We start from the raw sequence: 20524 nt of genomic DNA, 5'->3' as shown, positions 1-20524 counted from the left end.
GACCTTGTTTGTCTCTTATTACAGTTTTTTACTTAAAGTCTATTTTTCTGATATAGGTATAACTACCCTTGCTCTCTTCTGGTTTCCATTTGCCTGGAATATCTGCTTCCACTCCTTCACTTTCAGCTTATGTGTGTCCTTAAAGTTGAAGTGAGTCTCTTACAATGGGGTAGTTTGTTGAGTCTTGTTTTTTCCACCCATTTAGCCACTCTATGTCTTTTGATTGGAGAATCTAGACTATTTATATTTAAAGTAATTAATGATAGGTAAGGACTTACTATTGCCATTTTGTTCATTCTTTTCTGGGTATTTTGTAGATCCTTTGCTCCTTTCTTTCTCTCTTACTGTCTTCCTTCGTGATTTGATGTTTTTCTGTAGTGACATGCTTTGACCCCTCTCTCTTTATTTTTTGTGTATCTACTAGTGGTTTTTGCTTTGTGGTTACCATGAGGTTTACATAAAACATCTTATAGTTATAGCAGTCCACTTTAAGTTGATAACAACCTAACTTTGCTCACATACAAAAGGTCAACACTTTTACTCCCTCCTCGACATTTTATGTTTTTGATGTCACAATTTACATCTTTCTATATTATATATCCACTAATTATTATAGTTACAGCTATTGTATAGCTATTTTCTTTTAGTATAGCTAAACTATATAGTATATATAAACTATATAGTATAGTATAGCTATTTTCTTTTACCCTTTATGCTAGAGTTATAAGTGATTTACATACCACCATTACGGCATTAGAGCATCCTGAATTTGACCGTATATTTACACTTACCAGGGAGTTTTACACTTCCATATGTTTTCATGTTACTAGTTAATGTCCTTTCTTTTCAGCTTGATGAACTCCTTTAGCATTTCTTGTAAAGCAGGTTTAGTGGTTATGAACTCTTTCAGCTTTTGTTTGTCTGGGGGTATCTGTAACTCTCCTTCAATTCTGAAGGACAGCGTTGCTAGGTAAAGTATTCTTAAATCTCCCAACAAAGAAAAGTCCAGGACCGATGGCTTCAGTGGTGAATTCTACCAAACATTTAAAGAAGAATTATATTTGTGGGTTTTGTTTTGTTTTTGAGTTTTTTGGGGGGGTTTGTTTTTGTTTTTGGGTTTTTTTTGCTGAGGAAGATTCTCTCTGAGCTAACATCTGTGCCAATCTTCCTCTATTTTGTATGTGGGTTGCTGCCACAGCATGGCTGATGAGGGTGTAGATGCATGCTCAGGATCTGAACCTGCGAACTCAGGCCACCAAGGCAGAGTGTGCCAAACTTAACCACCATGCCACAGGAATGACTCTAAAGAAGAATTAATACCAAGAATTAATCTTTCTTAAACTCTTCCCAAAAAATGAAGAGAAGGGAACAGTTCCAAACTCATTTTACAAAGCCAGCATTACACTGATACCAAGGCCAGACAAGGATACTACAAGAAAAGAAAATTACAGGCCAATATCCCTAATGAACATAGACGCAAAAATCTTCAACAAAATATTAGCAAACACATTCAACAGCACATTAAAAGGATCATACAGCATGATCAAGTGGGATTTATCCCTGGGATGCAAGGATGGTTCAACATATGCAACATCAATAAATGTAATATACCATATTAACAAAATGAAGGATAATAATCACATAATCATCTCAATAGATGCATAAAAAGCATTTGAGAAAAATCAACATCCTTTCATGATAAACACTCTCAACAAATTAGGTATAGATGGAATGTGGCTCAACATAATAAAGGCCATATATGACAAGCCCACAGCTAGCATCATACACAATAGTGAAAAGCTGAAAGCACCTCCTCTAAGATCAGGAACAAGACAAGGGTGCCTACTCTCACGACTTCTATTCAACAAAGTACTGGAAGTCCTAGCCAGAGCACTTAGGCAAGAAAAATAAAGAAAAGGCATCCAAATAAGAAAGGAAGAAGTAAAACTGTCTCTGTTTTCAGATGACATGGTCTTATATACAGAAAACTCTAAAGATTCCACCAAAAGACTGTTAGAATTGATGAACAAATTCAGTAAAGTTGCAGGATACAAAATCAACACACAAAAGTCAGGTGTGTTTCTATGCATTAACAACAAACTATCCAAAAAAGAAATGAAGAAAACAAATCAATTTATAATAGCATCAAAAAGAATAAAATATCCTTAAGGATAAATTTAACCAAGGAGATAAAAGATTTGCACACTGAAAACTAAAAAACACTGAGGAAAGAAATTGAAGAAGATAAAAATAAATGCAAAGAATATCCCATGTTCATGGGTTGAAAGAATTAATATTGTTAAAATGTCCCTACCTTCCAAAGCAATCTACAGATTCAGTGCAATCCCTATCAAAATTCTAATGGCATTTTTCACAAAAATGGGGGGAAAAATCTCAGAAATTGTATGGAATCACAAAAGACCCTAAATAGCAATCTTGAGCAAGAAGAGCAAAGCTGGAGGCATCACACTTCCTGATTTCAAACTATATTACAAAGCTATACTAATCAAAAAAGTATGGCATTGGCATAAAAATAGACATATAGATCAATGGATTAGAATAGACAGACAAGAAATAAACCCATGCATATATGGTCAACAAATTTTCAACAAAGTGCCAAGAATACACAATGAGGAAAAGATAGTCTTTTCAACAAATGGTCCTGGGAAAACTGGATATCCACATGCAAAAGAGTTAAACTGGACCCTTACGTCACACCATATACAAAAATCAACTCAAAATGAATTTAAGATCTAAACATAAGACATGAAACCATAAAATTCCTAGAAGAAAACATAGGGGGAAAGCTCCTTGACATTGATCTTGGTAATGATTTTTTGTTTTGACACCTAAAGCACACATAACAAAAGAAAAAGTAAACAAGTGGAACTACATCAAACTAAAAAGTTTCTGCACAGCAAAGGAAACAATCAGCAAAATGAAAGGCAATCTGTAGAAGGGGAGAAAATATTTGCAAACCATACATCTGATAAGGGGTTAATATCCCAAATATATAAGGAACTTTTACAACTCAATAGCAAAATAATAATAATAATAATAATGACTCAAAAAATGGGCAAAGGACCTGAATAGTCATTTTTCCAAAGAAGACATACAAAGGCCAATAGGTACATGAAAAGGTGCTCAACATCGCTAACCCTCAGGGAGTGCAAATCAAAACCACAAGAGAGACCACCTCACACCCGTCAGATGGCTATTATCGAAAAGACAAGAGATAACAAATATTGACAAAGATGTAGAGAAAAAAGAACTCTTGTACACCATTGGTGGGAATGTAAATTGAAACAGCCATTTTGGAAAACAGTATGGAGGGTCCTCAAAAAATTAAAAATAGAATTACCATATGATCCAGCAGTCCCACTTTGGGGTATATACCCAAAGGAAACGAAATCACTACCTTGAAGAGATATCTGCACCCCCATGTTTATTGTAGCATTATTCCAAATAGCCAAGATATGAAAACAACCTAAGTGTTGACAGATGAATGGATAAAGAAAATGTGGTATACACACACACACACACACACACACACACACATGCTCAATGGAATATTATTCAGCCATAAAAAAGGAGGAAATCTTGCTATTTGGGACAATGTGCATGAACCTAGAGGACATTATACTAAATGAAGTAAGCCACAGAAAGACAAATACTGTATGGTATCACTTATATGTGGAATCTAAAAAGAAAACAACAACAAAGTCAAACTCATAGAAACAGAGAGTAGACTGGTGGTTGCCAGCAGCTGAGGAGTGAAGGAAATGGGGAGAGGTTGGCCAAAAAGTACCAACTTTCAGTTATAAGATAAATAAGTTCTGAGGATCTAATGTACAGCATGGTGAGTACAGTTGATAATACCGTATGGTGTACTTGAAAGTTGCTAAGAGAGCAGATCTTAAAAGTTCTCACCAAAAAAAAAGTAACTATGTGAGGTGATGGATGTGTTAATTAACTCGATTGTGGGAATCACTTCATAATATATCCATATATCAAACCATGACATCGTATACTTTAAATATATTACAATTTTATTTGTCAATTATACCACAATAAAGCTGGGAAAAGAAAAGAAAGAGTTTCCTGCCGACAACTGGAGTTGGGGGCTGGGGATAGGATCTGTTGCCTCAGGCAGGGACGGGCACTCTATTGGGTTCAAGCTCTGCCTTTGTCCCTGGAAGCTGGAGGACAGTCCAGGGCTCTCAGAGGCAGGAAGAGGCCCTGGCTGGTCCTCCTGGAATCAGAATGGAAGGCTTCACTCACCCCAGTCTGTATCTTGAGAGTGAGGGTCAAGAACGGGTGTCAACCTAATGTCGATTCAGAGGCCCCATTAAGAAGCCCAGAAAGGGCCTGGAACAGGACTCGGAGGTACAGACTTTCATAATCCTAGGACAACCTGGCTCTCAGTTTCTCCTCTGTAACGTGGGGCTAAGAATCCTTGTGATGGGAATCGAATGAGATCTTCGAGGAGAAAGCAAGAGGGAACTGTTTAAGTGCTATACAAACACAAGGGACACAGCCCTGTGAAAAGTTTCAGAGCCCTGGGGCCAAGACAGCTTTTTTCTCTCCTCTCTTCCCCTTTCCCACCTGCTGCTTCATTTCTCAGGCCATTTTTCCACATTCTGTCTTACTATATGGCCATCCACCCAGTCCATCCTGCTTTCCCCTCCCTTGACAGTTTAATAAGTTAATAAGTCCTGAGCCCCAAGGTGAGGGTCTGGGGCTTTGATCTCAACTCTGGGAAAACCAGAGCAGCCTTGGCCTGTCTTGGCTGATTTATGGCCACCTTTCATGGTTTGTGTGCATATGCCGGGGGAACTGGCACCCATGGGGAGCGAGGAGCCACTGAGAAAGCCTGGCTGGGTTGGGACTGAAGGCCCTGGTTCAGAAGCTGACAGAAGCCAGATGCACATCACACCAGAGAAGCCAGGGCCCTGCCTCTGCCCACCCAGGAGCCACATGTGACGGGCAAAGGGGACATTCATTATTGATGGTGTCCCAGGGGGTAGGGATGGAGCCAAGAGCTCAGGGCCAGCCCTGCCCTGCTCACCTGCCTCTCCTCCTGGCTCTAAGACCTCGAGGCCTTGGGTGGGACATAGCTCTCACAGAAACACCCACACATCAGTTCACACCAAGAGGCCCACCCTCCCAGTGTATTCAGGCTCTTCCAAGCCAAGCCACCTGGGTGCCTCACTGACCACTGCCCAGAAGTCGGAATCCTCAGGGATGCATCAGCACAAGCAGCTCCTGTGCATCCCCTCCCCACCTGCAATCTTCAAGTCCACCTTCTAAAGCATCTCCCAAATTAATCCACTGGCCTCGCGGCTCACTGCCCTCCCCTGCTGGAAGCCACACCTCTCCTCCCCTGGAGGACTGCAGCAGCCTCCTGCCTGGCCCCTCCTCTGCCCCTCTCTTGCCCCAGAGATTTCTAAGGCATCTAAACGATCTTGTCACTCTTCTGTTTAAAGCCCTCCGGTAGTTCCCCTTGGAACAGCACACATCATCAGCAGCACAATACATCATCCTGCAAGGGCAGAGCCTTGAGACCTCATTACCACCTGGGCCAATCCAGCTGTATGACGTTGGCCAAGTCACTTCCCAACTCTAGGGTTGAGAAAGGAGGTAGGACAAAACGATCTCTATGGTATATTTGGGTTCCAGTGTTGGAAGTCAGCGCCACCAGGCCTTCCACCAGCCTCATGCACATGCCTGACCACCTGCCAGTCCTCTCCCCTCAGGAAGAATGTGCTCAAAGGAGCATTTGCTGGGGAGATCAGAGAAAGAAACAAAAAGAAAGCAGACACGGAGGAGGAGAAGGGCTCCCGGACCCTTCTGCCAATATGGACTGATGTCTGAACTGGATGAGGCTGGGCTGCGAGCACCTCAAGGGCAGAGACAACGCCCAGTACTCACCTCTCAGTCCCCTATACCCAGCCCAGTGCACAGAGGGCACCGACACGTGAAACAAATCAGCTGGAGCATCCTTGCAGCTTCACTCTACTCTGATCAGGGTAAAGCACCTCCTCCCCTCACTCTCAGGGGCACCTGGACACCCCCATTTGGACACACACATCTAGACTGGCCCATCCCCTAGAGGAGGTCAGCCTTTCAGCAGATGCCAGACAGAGGCTGGGGCAAGCCAAGGGGGAAAGAAGAAGGTGGCAGCCAGGAGCACGTGGAACTGCCACCACCCTAATCATAAGACAGCACATTCCCCTGGCAACGTTCTCCCTTTTCCGTCCCCACGCCAAACTCTGGAGCCGCCAGGATGGCATCCTGGGGGCAGGAGAGGCAAGGAAAGCCATCCAGGTAAGCCACCAGACATATTTCCTCTTTCTCTCCCTTCATCCCAAGACAGGCCCTCTCTCCTCCTCCTGCCTCGCCCCTGCACAGACAGCCCTTGTGACCAGCAACTTGCTTCCATGGACAGAGAGGGAAAGGAGCAGCCACTGAATGATTTTCTGCTGAAAGTTCCTTGGCTTAGAGGGCTGAGATGACATTGGCCTAGACTTCACGGTTCCTGACTAAAACTCCAGAGTATTTTCCAAAGGTCTTCCTCCCTGCCAGGTCCTAAATTCTAATTTTTGTCCCCTAGCTCCATTCAACTGTCAAAAACTGTGCTCAACATCTTAACTCAGCCCCTCCATACTTAGCAGCAGCAGCGAGCCAACCCTCAGTGCTGTCTTCAAGCCCAGGGGCTTGTGTGAGGCCCCCTACCAACAATGCTTCACTGCCGCCCTCCACACCCAGCTCAATGCTCTCAATTGGGGGTGGTATTGCCCCCTCTGGGGTGCTTTTAAAAATATAAGAGAGCTATTGTTTTTTAATGTCATAATATGACATTAAGGTGGCCAGTGGCATTTAATAGGCAGGGGTCAGGGATGCTAAATGAATAGTTCCACGCCCAACATGCCAGGAGCACCCATACTGGGAACGTGAGGCCGACGTCCCTAGAGAAACCTTCTCGGACGCCCAAGACCAGGTCAAGTTCCCCCGTTCCAGCTCCCTAGGCTTCTCTTTCACAGCCCTTACTAAATGTAACTGCTTGGATAAACAACTGAAGAAAGAGTTGACAGAGCAGTCGAAGAAGTGCCCCAGCCTCAAGGAGGTGGAGCAGAATTCTCCACCCCCCGTGTGGGCTGCGCACAGCGACTTTCTTCCAAAGAGCACAATACGGAAAAGGGAGAAAAGTGTAACTTTAAGTTTTTAACGGAGAAACCTGACAAGCACTCCCTCAGCCAAGTGATCAAGGTCAACATCAACAGTGGTAAGCCAGGTTGAGAGCACGCACCATCGTTATGATGAGATGAAAATGGCACTTCACCTCTATGGTCTTTCTCTCCAAAACCTATGACCACAGCCTAATCAAGAGAAGAACGTCAGACGAATGCCAATAGAGGGACAGTCTACAGAAGACCTCACCAGTCATGGTCAAAACAGTCAAGGCCATCAAAAACAAGGAAAGTGTGAGAAACTGTCACAATCAAGAGGAGCCTAAGAAAACATGACAACTAAATATATAATGTAGTAACTAAAAATATAATGTGGGATCCTGGTATAGAAAAAGAACATTAAGGAAAACTGAGGAAATCTGAATAAAATATGGGCTTTAGTTAATAACAATGTATTGATATTTGTTCATTAATTATCACAAATGTTCCATATTAACGTAAGATGTTAATAATGGAGGAAACTGGCTATAGAATACTAGGAAACTCTCCGTACTATTTTGCAATAATTCTGTAAATCTAAAACTGTTCTGCATAAAAAAGTATTTCTTAAAAAAAAAAAAAAAGAATGATAGCTCCCAAGTCAAAAAGATCTCGGCTAGAATCCCAGCTCCACCTCAGGCCAGACATGTGACCTTGGACAAGTTGCTTACCCTCTCCAAGCCTCAGTTTATTCACCCATAAATGGGGTTAATAATTGTACTTACTCCACGTGGTTGTTTTAAAGATTAAATGAGATATTAAGTGTAAAGAGCTTAGCATGGGCTTCTTCACATCGCATGTTAGCAACTGTCATCATATTCTGACTCATTTTTGTTCATTTGTCCTTTTTGTCCCCATCTGCCTCCCCCACTGGAGGGAAAGCTTCATGGCAGCGAGCCCTCGTCTGTTTGGTATACCACTGTATCCTCATGCCTAGGAGAGCATCTGGCCCATCGCTGATGCTTAGTATGTGTTTGTTAAACAACAGAATGAGCCCTCTGCCTCAGAGCAGCCCTGGAACCCCCACTCCACCCTTCAGTCCCAGAGCACAGCGCAGAGCCCCACCTACACTCAGGACTGCAGCGAGAGCAGAGAAAGCCAAGGCCTCCCACCTGCTCACAGTGACTCCCGTCCCGTCCCTCCGCCCCCTCTCCTAGCCATTCTTCTCTCTCCGCTCCCCCCCCACAGGCGTCAGCACCTGCTCATTTCCCGAAGCAGCAGGATCTGGGTAATGACCTCTGATAAGCATCTTTTAATAAACCCTGTAGCTGGATCTGTCATCCAGAAGATATTCTCCCCTCTTCTCACTCCCACCCCCATCTCCTCCCACTTCCTGAGCTGGCCCATTAATGCCTCTGGTCTCACCAGGCAGGCCCTCAGGCCCTCAGGGCCTCTGGACTGTGGCTTTCTGGGGAAGGACCAACAGACAGCCCAGGCTATTCCGTAAGCCTGACCCTCCCCACACGCCTGAGGTCTCGGCAGCCTGCCCTGCCTGTGCCACCCAGCCTGACTGCTGGCCAGTCCACTTCCCTCCATCCCTCAGGCAGGTTTCCCAGGCGTTACCAAGGAGACCACTTGCATCCTGCCCGGGGTTGCCAAAGCAACCAGCTCAGTGAAAAGCAGCCCCTCAGCCTCTGGCCCCTGGGTGTACAGGACCAGGAATGAGAGAGTCACAGACCAAAAGGAAATAGGCCCAGGCAGCTGGCACACTGGGGTGGAGACCTCCCCTGGGCAGTGCCCAGCTCTGCCCTCCTTCCTCCTCCCTCTTGCTCCTTCTGTTACTGCTGTTGTCCATCCTGCCTCCATCTTGGGCTCTGTGATTTAGAGCCAATGCCTCAATGTGCACATCTTGGAGGTGGGCACATGCCATCCCAGAGGGTCGGTGAAAGGAAGCCCCAACATGTAGAAATTCCCTCCAAGACCAATTTTCTCCCTTGTGGGCTTTGGTGTCCTGGGTAGAAATCCCAACTTGGCCATTTTCTAGGTCAGTGTTTCTAGGCAGCATTCTTAGTCTCAATTTTCTCACCTTGTTAAATGGGAACAATAATGCCAACCTCACTTTTATTAAGAAAGTAAAGGAATTAACCTACATTGATGCACCTAGCACAGTGCCTAGCATCAAGGCACTTCTTAAAAATCCTTTTTTTTAAAATTCTGATGAGCAATTGCCCTTCTGACCATAGCCATTGGTCAGAAATGCTTCCAGAATAACCCATGGGAATCCTAGATGAGGTCGTCAGCATGGCTGTGCACCCGGCCCTTTCAGCCTGGCCTAGGACAGAAGCTCTGCAGCTGCCATTAACCTCCCAGCAGTTCCAGATGCTTCCTTCCCTCCTCCCCACAGCGGTATTCTGCTGCTGCTGCTGTTTGAATGACGTCACTACACTCCTCTGCTCAAAAGCTGTCCTCCCACTGCCTACAGGACCAAGTCTAAGGCGCCTCCCACCAGCAAGGTTCGAGAGTTCCAGCTGCTTCACATTCTCACCAGCACTAGGTATTATCGGTCTTTTTAATTCCAGCTATTCCCGGGAAAGTAGAGTGGTGTTTCATTGTGGTTTTAATTTGCACTTCTCTAATAACTAATGGCATTGAAAATTTTTCTATCTGCTTGTTTTCCACTCATATATTTTGTGTGTTGAAATATTTGTTCAAATCTTCCACTCATTGAAAAAATCAAGCTGTCTTCTTAAAAGTAATAATAGAAAAATAAAGTATTCATCCTGACATCCAAGATCCAAGATCCAAGATTTTCTCACCCCTGCAAGATCGGGTGCCAACCTACCTTCAAAGATTGACGTGTTTGTTCAGCTCCCCACCGGGAGCCCCCCCATCCCAGGCAGGAGGGACTGCCCCGGCCCCTGCACACACCTTGCATCTTCCTGCCTCCGTGCTTTTGCTGCTGCAGCCTCACGGAGATGCCCTTGAAGCTCCATTCCAAGTCTTCTCCACCCAACTCCAGGCTCCCCTCCTCTGAGAAGCCCAATCTCACCAACTCCAACAGCATCAGAGTAGGTCTGTTCTGAGGTCCCACAGCCTGGAAGTTCTCAGACCTGATATACCCATCAGAACGACCTGGGGATCTTATCAAACATGATTCATTGGGGTTTGGGGGCCCCGTCCCCCCAAGATATTCTGAGACAGTAGGTCTGGCCTGGGGGCTGGGAACCTGCATTTTAGACGTGCTTCCAGCTGATGCAGGCAGTAGAAAAGGCTCGCTTTGAGAAATAGTGGCCCAAAGGAACTGAAAGTTCCCTTGAAAGTGATAACTGGCTGATGAGTCTCCATGGCTAAGAACCCTGCAGGGGAGCTGTAAGGGACAGGGGGCTGGGAAGGGACATCAAGAGCCCCTTGTACACCCTCTTTCTCTCCTCTGGGGCTCTGTCCAGAGCCCAGGAGATTGCTCCCCAGTTTCTTTCCCACAATGGAAGACAGAACCCAATGAAGCCAAATTCTATGGGGACATGAGAGTATAGTGGTCATGACAGTTTGAATCCCAGCTCCATGAGTTATTAACTTGTGGTATGGGATAAGTTACTTAACCTCTCTGAGTTTCTCTTTCCCCATCTATACAATGGTGACAACAATACCCCCCCCCCCCCCCCCCAGTAGGTTGTCAGGAGGATATTAATGGAAATAATCTACATGGAAGTACTTAGCACATGGTAACCACCCAACACACGGTAGCTATTAGAAAGATTATTGCTATGATTGATAATACAGGGTTCAAAGGTCATACTGAACTAAAAACCAATATGGTGTGCGAGATAGATGCTCAGAGTTGAAAACGGAGGCTGTCTTAGCCTAGCCTCTCTGAAGTCTTGGGGTGGCAGAGGAGGCCACCAGCACCCACCCCACCCCACCCCACCCCACTCCGTCAGGTCTGTTTGCTGCATTGCTGGGGGCGGAGAGCTAGATGAGCTCACCTAACGTGCAAGCATCATGACAACCAAGGAAGGAGCCCAGACATGGGCTGCGGGAATATCTGTGGGTTGGCTAAAGAACAGAGGCCTTGAATATCCGATTATGGCGGTCTCAGTCATAACATGGAATGCCATTGATAGGGGAGGGGCATGATGAAAGGATCGCTCTGGCAGCATCAAAGAAGGAACTAGAGGTAGAGAAGCTAGTTAGGAAGGCAGCTATTGCAGTATCTAGAATGTGGACTCAGGGAAGAAGCAGCGAGAATATGAAAGGTAGGACCTTGTCCTCGGAGGACGGATCCCACACCCTCACCCTCAGAGAGCAGAGAGGAAGTTCAGGGTCTGCAGACAAGTTCCCACGGCTCACTCTGGCCCACCTCAAAGAATCAAGGCACCTGGGCCGACCTAGGAAGCTCCTCCCTCGGCCGGCCAGGAGCCTCAGCCGTCATGGAAAAGAAACTCTGAAAACAACAGGTGTCTGGCTGGCGTCACACCCAGTCAAAGCTGGAGGGGGACAATCTCCCTGCGGCTGTCACAGCCAGTGGCTTTGTGAAATATCCAATTCAAGAGGTACCAGCTTTTAAAAGATGGAAGGTTTACTCCTAGGTATTTACCCCAAAGAACTAAAAACAGGTGTTCAAACAAAAGCTTATACACAAATCTTCAGAGCAGCAAAATTTACAATAACTAAAAGGTGGAAACAACCCAAATGTCCATCAACTGACAAGCAGATAAACAAAATGTGGCATATCTATACGACAGAATATTTTTCAGCCACAAAAATGAAAGAAGATACATGTTACATCATAGATGAACCTGGAAAACACTATGCTAAGTGAAAGAAGCCAGGCACAAAAGGACAAATATAGTATGAGTCCATTTATATGAAATGTCCAAAATAGGCAAATCCATAGAGACAGAAAGAAGATTAGTGGTTGCCAGGGATTCAGCAGAGAGGGTAATGGGGAGTGACCGCTTAATGGGTACAGGCTTTCCTTTTGGGGTAATGTAAATGTTCTGGAACTAGATAGAGGTGGTGGTTGCACAATGCTGTAAATGTATTAAATGCCACTGAATTGTACACTTTAAAATGTTAAAATGGTGCATTTTATGTTATGTGAATTTTACTGCAATTAAAAAAAAGATGGGAGGTGGCCCATCCAATCCCGATCTATGGGTGACCCCTGGGGCTGGGAGCCCTCCCCAAAGGCTTTCCTAACTACGTTTCCCTCACCACTTAGCATCAAGCAGGCAGGCACTCAGAAAGAGCTGGGGAAGGAGGAAGATCTTTATTCTCTGTATTGGGATCCATGAAGCAAGAATTCCCTGCCACAGTCACCCTGTGCCCGCTACCGAGAATATATACGCCCACTTGCTCATTCCCACCTGCAAGACTTTGCTGTATGTCCCTTCCTCGACTCTCCTCCCTACATCCTAGGACTCCCACTGCACCCCTTGCTATCTATCCAATTTCTGCAGTTTCCTCCATGTCCAGCTCAAATCCTTCATTGACTCCCCTCTGCCCACATACATCTGGGATTTCAACGGTCCAACCAAGCACTCGCTCTATTTCCTCCCTTAGCCTTGCCTTTCCAAGTAGATCTTCAGCCTGTGAGTGTACAGGGATGTCAGAAGCCCTCACCTCTGAGCCAGGAACATAGCAGCTCCTCGTAACTGTCTATTGGTCCTAAGCCCAGAGCTATACCCTAGACCTCTCCCCTGGACACTCCTAAACCAACCCTGTTCAGACCCCAGTGGGAACCACCAGCAGTGGAGTGAGGCCAGTGTGTCTTCAGGAAGAAGACCAAAGTCTACCACCCACCAGGTGATGGATGAGCTTCATTTCATGTCAGCCTGACAGCCAGACCAATCTTAGATCTCCAATGAGTCCCAGGGCCACTATTACACCAGGCTCCTTCCAGTTGTTTTAATTAAAATGGTGAGAAATCAATAGAGATTACAATTATAGAGAAAAGACGGTCCCTGCCCCCAGCAAATTTCTGGATGGACACTGATAAGAATTAGAGCTGAATTCTGGGTGAGTACAGAAGCAGTCCCAGCAGAATTCTGGGTGGACAGTCTTAGAATCACAGTCAGTCAGTATCAAGGTCAACACCAATACAATTGGAATGGAATTCTGGATAACCACTGATGTATCAGAGAAGACTCCTAGGTCAATGCTGATACAGTTAGAAGGGAATTTGGAGTGAACACTAAAACAATCACAGAATAAAGCTGATGGCCCTTTAGGATGAGAAGTCAGGTTGAGAAGGAGGATCAGCGGACCCTGGATGAAGGATGGAGGGCACCCATACATGGTCTTCATGGGCACACTGTAATCCTTCATCTCAGGCTTGAAAGGAGCAGAATCAAAATTCTCACAGCCACCTCCAGTAGGTGTGTGGGTAGCGTCAGGCGAGAATAAACTCTAGTGAATCAAGCCTGAAGGGAGATGGGCAGGGGAGGGGGACGGCCGGGTGAAGAACTTCACCATTCACTCCCACAAAAGAAGAACTGATTCCTGCAAACCAGAGAGGCAGCATAAGGGGGGTTTCAGGCAGAGGAGGAGGCTGGGGTGGGGGCAGGGAGGAGGGAGGGCCTCAGACCCTCTCCTGCCCACTTCCTCCCTTGTCAAAGACCCCAGCCACAGAGAACTTACATCCTCACCATCCCAATCTTTAAGTCAAAAGAGGTGCAATTATGGAGGCCTTCTTGGGCTTCCCTAGGGTCAAGGATGGAGCAGCGCCTTCTTGGGGCAGTTTGTGAGCATTAATGCACCAAGCTAACTCCCTGGCCCCCAGCTAACCCCTGCACTGGAAGGACTTAGCCTGGCTTGCCCATCCTCTCTTGACTGACCCACTGAGTGACTGGGCAAATCACTAACCCTTTCCCTCACTCTTCTCACTTGTAAGGGAGGACATTGAACTGGGCGATGTCCACAGCTTCCTCCATCATTAGGAATCTGTTTCCAATGCTCAGAATCAGTCTTTCTGATTCTATAAAATAATATTTGCTCATTGTAGAAATTTTAGAAAAGAGTGAAATACAAAAAAAAGAAAAGAAAAAGTCTCATGTGTTCCCACTACCCAGAGGAAACCATTGTTAACCTTTTGGAAACTTCTTTCCAGGGTTGTTTGATTTTTTTTTTTTTTTTTGCATTCATATCATTTCATTCTAACAAAACTGGGATCTTACAGTATATAGAGCCTTGTATCCTGCTTTTTTCAACTGTCATTATGCTGCTATGAACATTGTCCCAAGTCACCAAATATTCTTCAAAAATACAACTTTAATGATTGCATAACACTCCACCAAGAGGATACACCACGATTACTGGGCATTTTAGTTGTTTTCCTAGTATAAATAACACTGCTGTGAACATCCTAGCCCACTGCATAAGTATTTGCCTGCATCTCTATTTCCTTGGGATCAGTTCCTTCAGGGGGAATCACAAGGCCAACGAATATGATATTTCTTAAAAAGTACTGCCACATTAATTTCCAGAAAGACACAACAAACCCACTGATTTTCCTGAGCTGAGAGCGAGAACTGAAGTTCTGAAAAAGTTGGAGTTAGAATGAGGGACGATGGTCCCATCTCTCCTCCTCTCTCCCAGTCTCAAAGGTTAACTGTCGAGCGAAAGAGAGGACAGAATTCCAAGTCAGCAGATAGAGATCTGCAGCCTGGCTCTGCCTCGCACTGGCCTTGGGAACTCGAAACCAGCATCGGTTCTCCTCAACTGTAAAGTGGGTATGATCGGCTTCCCTGACTACCCAGAGCAGCTTCCTTGCTCCCAAGAAAAGGTGTTTGTAAAAGTTCTTTGTAAACTTCAGTGCTTTGTCAAAGGGCATTACTATTATCCTTATAACCCCAGGGGGCTGAATCAGCCAGTTGTTCTTTGCGACAGCCTGAGGGCTTCCCTTCCTGGCTCTTAGCTGTCAGAATGCCCAGGACAAGTGCTGGCTGGTTCTGAGGGTGACAGAAAAGCAGCTTCCTGAAGGGAATCAGTGGGGTCTGAGGGTCTGGGAGGACCCAGCTATTTCTTCCAAAGGTCAGAGACAGCACTGGAAGCTGCAGGACTTCGAACTGGGCCTGGGGCCCCCCTGAGGGTGTTGGGTGGGTCGGCAGGCTTAGAGGGCAAAGATCTTCCTGGTAAATGTCCCTCTGTTTCAAGGCTCCCAGCCACTCCTTTCTAGGGTTGGGAATGGACATCTGGCCTTTGGGGAAACCAGAAACCAAGTGATTCAGTGAATGCAAAAAGTCAACAGCTGCAGCGGACTCCAGAAGCCATTGGCTCTGGCCCCTTCTTGCAGGCTGCTATGTGTCAGTGCTGGATCTTTAAGACCTTCCAGTTGGAAATGCAACTAGTGCTTCCAACGTGACCTCTCCAGTCCTGGGCAAATGAAAAAGGAGATGGTGGTGCCTCCCTTGAGAAGCACTGCTGGCAGACATGAGCATCCCGCTACCCTCCGCTACACACCTAGCAACTTCCCTTCCTCACCCCTACACGTTTTCCTAGCATCGTGACCTGAGGGGACTCCAGTGACGTTTCCCGTGTTGGCAGAAAGAACTGCGCAGACCCCACGGTACGCCATTCTCCCCGGTGTTCATCATCACCACCCGTAGCCCCCCACCCCCAGCCCACCTCCATGGTAAGATGTGCATCTTCTGTCTCCAAACGCGCACAACAGGTGGCACCTGCCCATCCTCCCTAACCACACCTCTCCACCTCTCCCTGCCCCTCCACCTGCGCCCCGGTCCTCAGCTGAGCCCGGCCCCGGCCGAGCCTTACCTTTGAGGTTTTGGGGGTGACCCCGCGGCGCCCGGTTCGGATTTCCTCGGGGCAGAGAGGGGATACTGGAGAAGTTGTTACCCATGGCATCCGGCCCCAGAGGGTTCGGCACCGGCGGGGGGCAGGCAAGACTGGGCAGGAGCCGAGGTACTGTGTGCAAGTGTGTGCGCGCGCGCTCGCGCGCCGCGGGGGAGGGCCCTCGTGGGGCTGCGGCCGGGGGCGGGCGGACCGCTCCTCCTCTCCTTCTCTCCGGGCTCCTGCGTCCTCGGCGGGTCCTGCCCGCCGCGGGGGTCCTCGCGCGAGCCGGCTACCTGCCTGCCATTCCCCGCGGCGGGGGCGGGGGCCGCGGGCGGGCCCGGGGGCTGGGGCCGGCGGTGCCCGGAGCTCCCCTCTTCCTCCGGCTGGTGGTGGGCTGCGCGGCGGCTCCGGCGCGCTCCCCTGGGGCCATAGAGTCAGGGCCCGCGACGCGGGCGCTCAGCAGTTCGGCCTGCCCGGTGGCTCGGAGGTCGGCAGCAGGCTCGGTCCCCGCCCGCGGGGACTGCCGCTGCGGCGACGTGCGTGGCGCCCTGCCGCCTGCGGGTGTGCATGGAGCGGGGCTCCGTGGAGCGCGGAGCGGGCTGGGCGCGCCCGCGGTGCTTGGTCTCCCCCCGCCGCCGCGCTCCTGCCCCCGCCGGGTCCCTCCCGCGACCGCCGCCCCCGCCCCTCGCCAGCAGCCGTCGCCAGGATTCCCTGGCTCCGGTTGTTATGGTGACAGCTGCGCCGGTGAATGAGCGTCTTAGTGACACGCGCGCGCCCGCTCAGCCAGATGTGGTCCCGGGGCGCGCCGCGTTCCCGTGGCCACAAGTTCTCGGCGGCGCGGGGGACCGGGGCCCCGGCGGGGGTCAGCTATCAGCCCGAGACTTGGGCTCCACGGGTTGGGCTTGTTGCTCTCATGGACCCTGGGACTTGGTCTTGAAAACCAGAGAAACAGTACAGCAAGAACGTTGGGCTCCCTGGGTGCCAGGGGCGGGCGAGGTAGCTCTAATTTACAATTTCCCTTACAGCAGGTACGTTGTAAAGGCTCAAGAAAAAAATTTAAATGAGTGAATGGATGACTGAATAAACGAAGTGAGATTAGGAGCTCCAGCACTTGATCCTCCGCTCTCGGTGAGCTCTCAAGGGGCACTGGGGCAAGGGCTCAGAACAAGAACCCCAGGCTGTCCAATTCCTGGACACACGGCAGTGGGGGCCTTGGGATGAATACAGACTGGACCTAGGAGACTGGGTCCCTGGCCAAGCTGGGGGAACAGATCTCAGGGACAAACCATCAGAGAACCGCGAACTCTGAACTGAGCGGTTCTGTCAGCTATAAGAGGTGGGGTGAGGGGGTCCTCTGTGGTCTGTAGTAAAGAAGGCTTCCTGGAGGAAGGAGGCTTCGGCAAGTCCCCTGTTCACATGACTCTTCCATCCTGTAGCTCAGCACTGCTACCGGGAAGACTGCAGGAGGGGAAAAGGAGGTCATTCTCCTCCTACTTGGACCTGGGGCATCTCCTCCTCCCAGTCTGTCAGGGGTAGAAGATGCACCGTGGTCCCTCCAGAGAGAGAATCTGCCTTCCTGGTCCTCTAGGTCACCTCTAGCTCCCTGACTGGCTTCAGCAACTCTGATCCAGAGTCCAGGGAGGCTGTGGGGTGAAACAGCATCTCATCCATCTTCTTATGGCAGGTTCTTCCCTCAAGTCCCCATGTGCTGGCTCCTCATTATTCAGGCACAGTTCGTGTGTCACCTCCTGACCGCCCCAGCTAAAGAACCTCTCCACTCGCAGTCACCTTCCATACCGTTATTCTGTTTTGTTTTCTGGAATTAGTTTGAAAGTAGCCTTTCCCTCATGTTTATGTTCTGCCTCCTGCAACAAGAATGTAGGTTGGCTCCACTCACCATGATGTCCCCAGCCCCTAGGAGAGTGTCTGGCTCATGACAGACTATCAAAAAATACTTGTGGAATGGATGAATCCCCCTGCCCCCCCAGCAGAACTCAGCTAAGATCCCTGGGAGTAAAGCCTTGGAACCGCCCTTTATTTCCATCCCCTGCCCCCCACCCCCACCCCATTCCAGGCATCACATCCTTAAATGTCTGGGACTCCAGGCGAGCTAGAAATATCCATGACAGCTGCTCTCTGGGGTCTGGAGGGAAAAACAGGCCCCACCCCCACCTCCAGCCTCTTAGATGCCGAGGATCACGTGCCTGGCCAGCTGCAGACTGCACATGGCAGGTCAGAGGTGCTGTCTTCTTTATGGGCGTGTCTTCCCGAGGCTCACTCCCAACGGACGACTCGTGTGTCCGAAATGCATGGACCCCGAATGGCAGCACACTCACACATTTGCACACACCTCTCTCCTTTGTCATACACTCACTTCTACACAAGCTCACACACACACTCACATGCACTCATATGCCCCCTGAAGTCTGTTGGAATGAGGTCACTGTGAGCTGCTGCTGGCTTCACAATAAATCTGAAGGCTCTGTATAGGCGAGCCTGATTCCCCTGGAGTGTGCGTGAATGCAAGGCCCTTGGTAGGATTTGCAGACCGTGGCTTGGGGAAGGCTTGGGGCCCTTCCTAGAGGAGTCACACCCCTCCCTTCCCCAGGGAGCAGGACCTGGAGCATGGGCCAGGGCATGGGGGTGGGGGTGAGGCCCCAAAGGTAGGGGACAGCAGGGATGGCACAGGCCCCATGTGGTCTAAACTTGGGACTGGGGGCAAAGCAGGAGAGAGAGGAGAAGGTCAACGGGAAGGAGGGAAGAGAGGCCCAGAGTCCAGGGCCCGCCTGAGGAGTCCAGAGGCGGCAACGGGCTCTGCAGCTCAGGGCGGCCTGATCCTGGGGCCCCCACAGGAAGGTGAGAGGCCTTAGGGACCAAGGCAGACAACTGAGGGCAGTACAGAAACTTCCCCTGACCTGAGAGGGTTGAGGAGATAATGGAAGTATCAACAGGGCCAGGATTATGACGAGGCAAGCAAGACACCCCTGGCATAAAATGTAAGGAGATGCTCACTCTCAGAGTCGTGCATGGCCAGCCCTGCACCTGCTCAAGTTTGAGAGTGAGGGCCTCTGAAGTCTTGTACCCAAGGCCACCTCCCTAGCCTGGCCTTAGCCCTTCCAGGGAGCTCTGTACTGTGGGAGGGGGCGCCACTGTCAAGTGTCAACTGGGTGCAAGTCCCTAGCTAGGCAGGGACCTAAAGGAGGGGACGTGGATGCGTGGGACCCAGAGAAGCTGAGAGTGACCCCTCTGAGGGGTGCTGTGCCTCAGAAACCCTCTCTTGGCAGGGGCTGTGGTTAGACCCAGCTCGGAGGATCAAAGGACTCCAGCACCCTCATCCCTGCCTGGACTCTGCACAGAGTCCCCAAGGCCTTCGAGCCATCCTTCACCAAGGTGGCTGCCAGGAGGCAGGGAAGTGCCTGTGTGGCCCCGAGGGCTCTTCTCAGCCTCATCCTGGAAGGGAGGAGGGAGAAGGAACCCGCCAGGGAGATGGGGCTGGATGAAGTTTTGGTGGCTTCAGTGGAAGCTACTCACAAGGTGTTGCTCCAGCATCTGTCACAGTGGCAGCCCCACCTGCCCAGCAGTGTAGATTATGAAGGCCGTGCCCAAGGGGGTGGGTGTCAGTGCATGCGTGTTTGCACGTGTGTACGTGTGTGTCCTTGCATGTGCATGTGCAGGTGCCATGAGTGCTCAAACTAAGACGCAGGAGAGGGAGGGTCCCAGGCAGGGACTCAGGGCAGAACTGGGGCCCCTTCAACAGTAGCTTGGCCCCCACCCTCCCCTTCTCTCTCCCTCCTTTCTCTCCCTTCTGGCTGGCTCCTTTCTCTCTCTCCCTCTTCCTCTCTCTCTCCCTCCCTTTGTCTTTCTCTCCTTCTCTCTCCCCTGCTCTGCTTCTCTCCACCCTTGTCACTTTCTCTCCTGGCTGTCTCTCCTCTTTTTGTTCCTAGCCTTGTCTCCTCCTCATGGTTCACCTCTTTCTTTCCCTTCTCTCTCACTCTCCACAGCTCCCAGATCAGTTCAAGTCTTGCAGAGTCTCCATGTTGATAAAATAAAATACTTGTCTGAGAGTCTCCTTTCGTCCTTCCCCGAGCCCCTGGATGCTGAGCCGAGAACCAGCCACAGGGATGGTCCCCCACCAGCCAGGCAGGAGTGGGATTCATCTAGGCCAAGCCGGACTCCCTAAACTTGAGACCACCCTCGTCAATGGCATGACACCTCCCTCCCTGTTGAGAAAATAACCTTAAAATAAGAAACAGCCACAGCCATCCCTAGCTAGGACACAGGGCCACCCTGCCACCCCCGAGGCCCAGCCCATAGTTCCCAGGCCATCAGAAAACCTGCACAGGGTTGTCCTGCCCGAACTGCAGGGGATGGCTGGTCACGTTAGAGAGGGAGATCCCTGAGTGCCTGATACATAACAGATACTCGATAAATATTTATTCAGTGAATCAATGAATGAATAAATCAGTGAATTAACCTATCAATACAGCCACCCAGTCAGCCCGAGAGTCTCGCTCAGACCAGCCCACCTGGCCAGTTCCCTTCTCAATGGTACCTTTCCCGCAAAG

The 20524-nt window shown here is 49.1% G+C and overlaps 1 protein-coding gene across 1 annotated transcript in view; it reads right to left on the bottom strand.

The window, feature by feature from the left end:
- Positions 1-16607, bottom strand: part of NEURL1 (neuralized E3 ubiquitin protein ligase 1) — an 80230-nt gene extending 63623 nt beyond the window's left edge. The window contains exon 1 of the mRNA XM_046652139.1: positions 15942-16607. Coding sequence (XP_046508095.1) covers positions 15942-16026 — 85 coding nt within the window. The 5' untranslated portion in view covers positions 16027-16607. The remainder of the gene's footprint in view (positions 1-15941) is intronic.
- Between the last annotated feature and the right edge of the window lie 3917 nt (positions 16608-20524).

Source organism: Equus quagga, chromosome 2 (genome assembly GCF_021613505.1).
Source record: "Equus quagga isolate Etosha38 chromosome 2, UCLA_HA_Equagga_1.0, whole genome shotgun sequence".
Taxonomy (NCBI): domain Eukaryota; kingdom Metazoa; phylum Chordata; class Mammalia; order Perissodactyla; family Equidae; genus Equus; species Equus quagga.
Note: the sequence above shows the minus strand (reverse complement) of the source record. Positions and strands in the feature narration are given on the sequence as shown.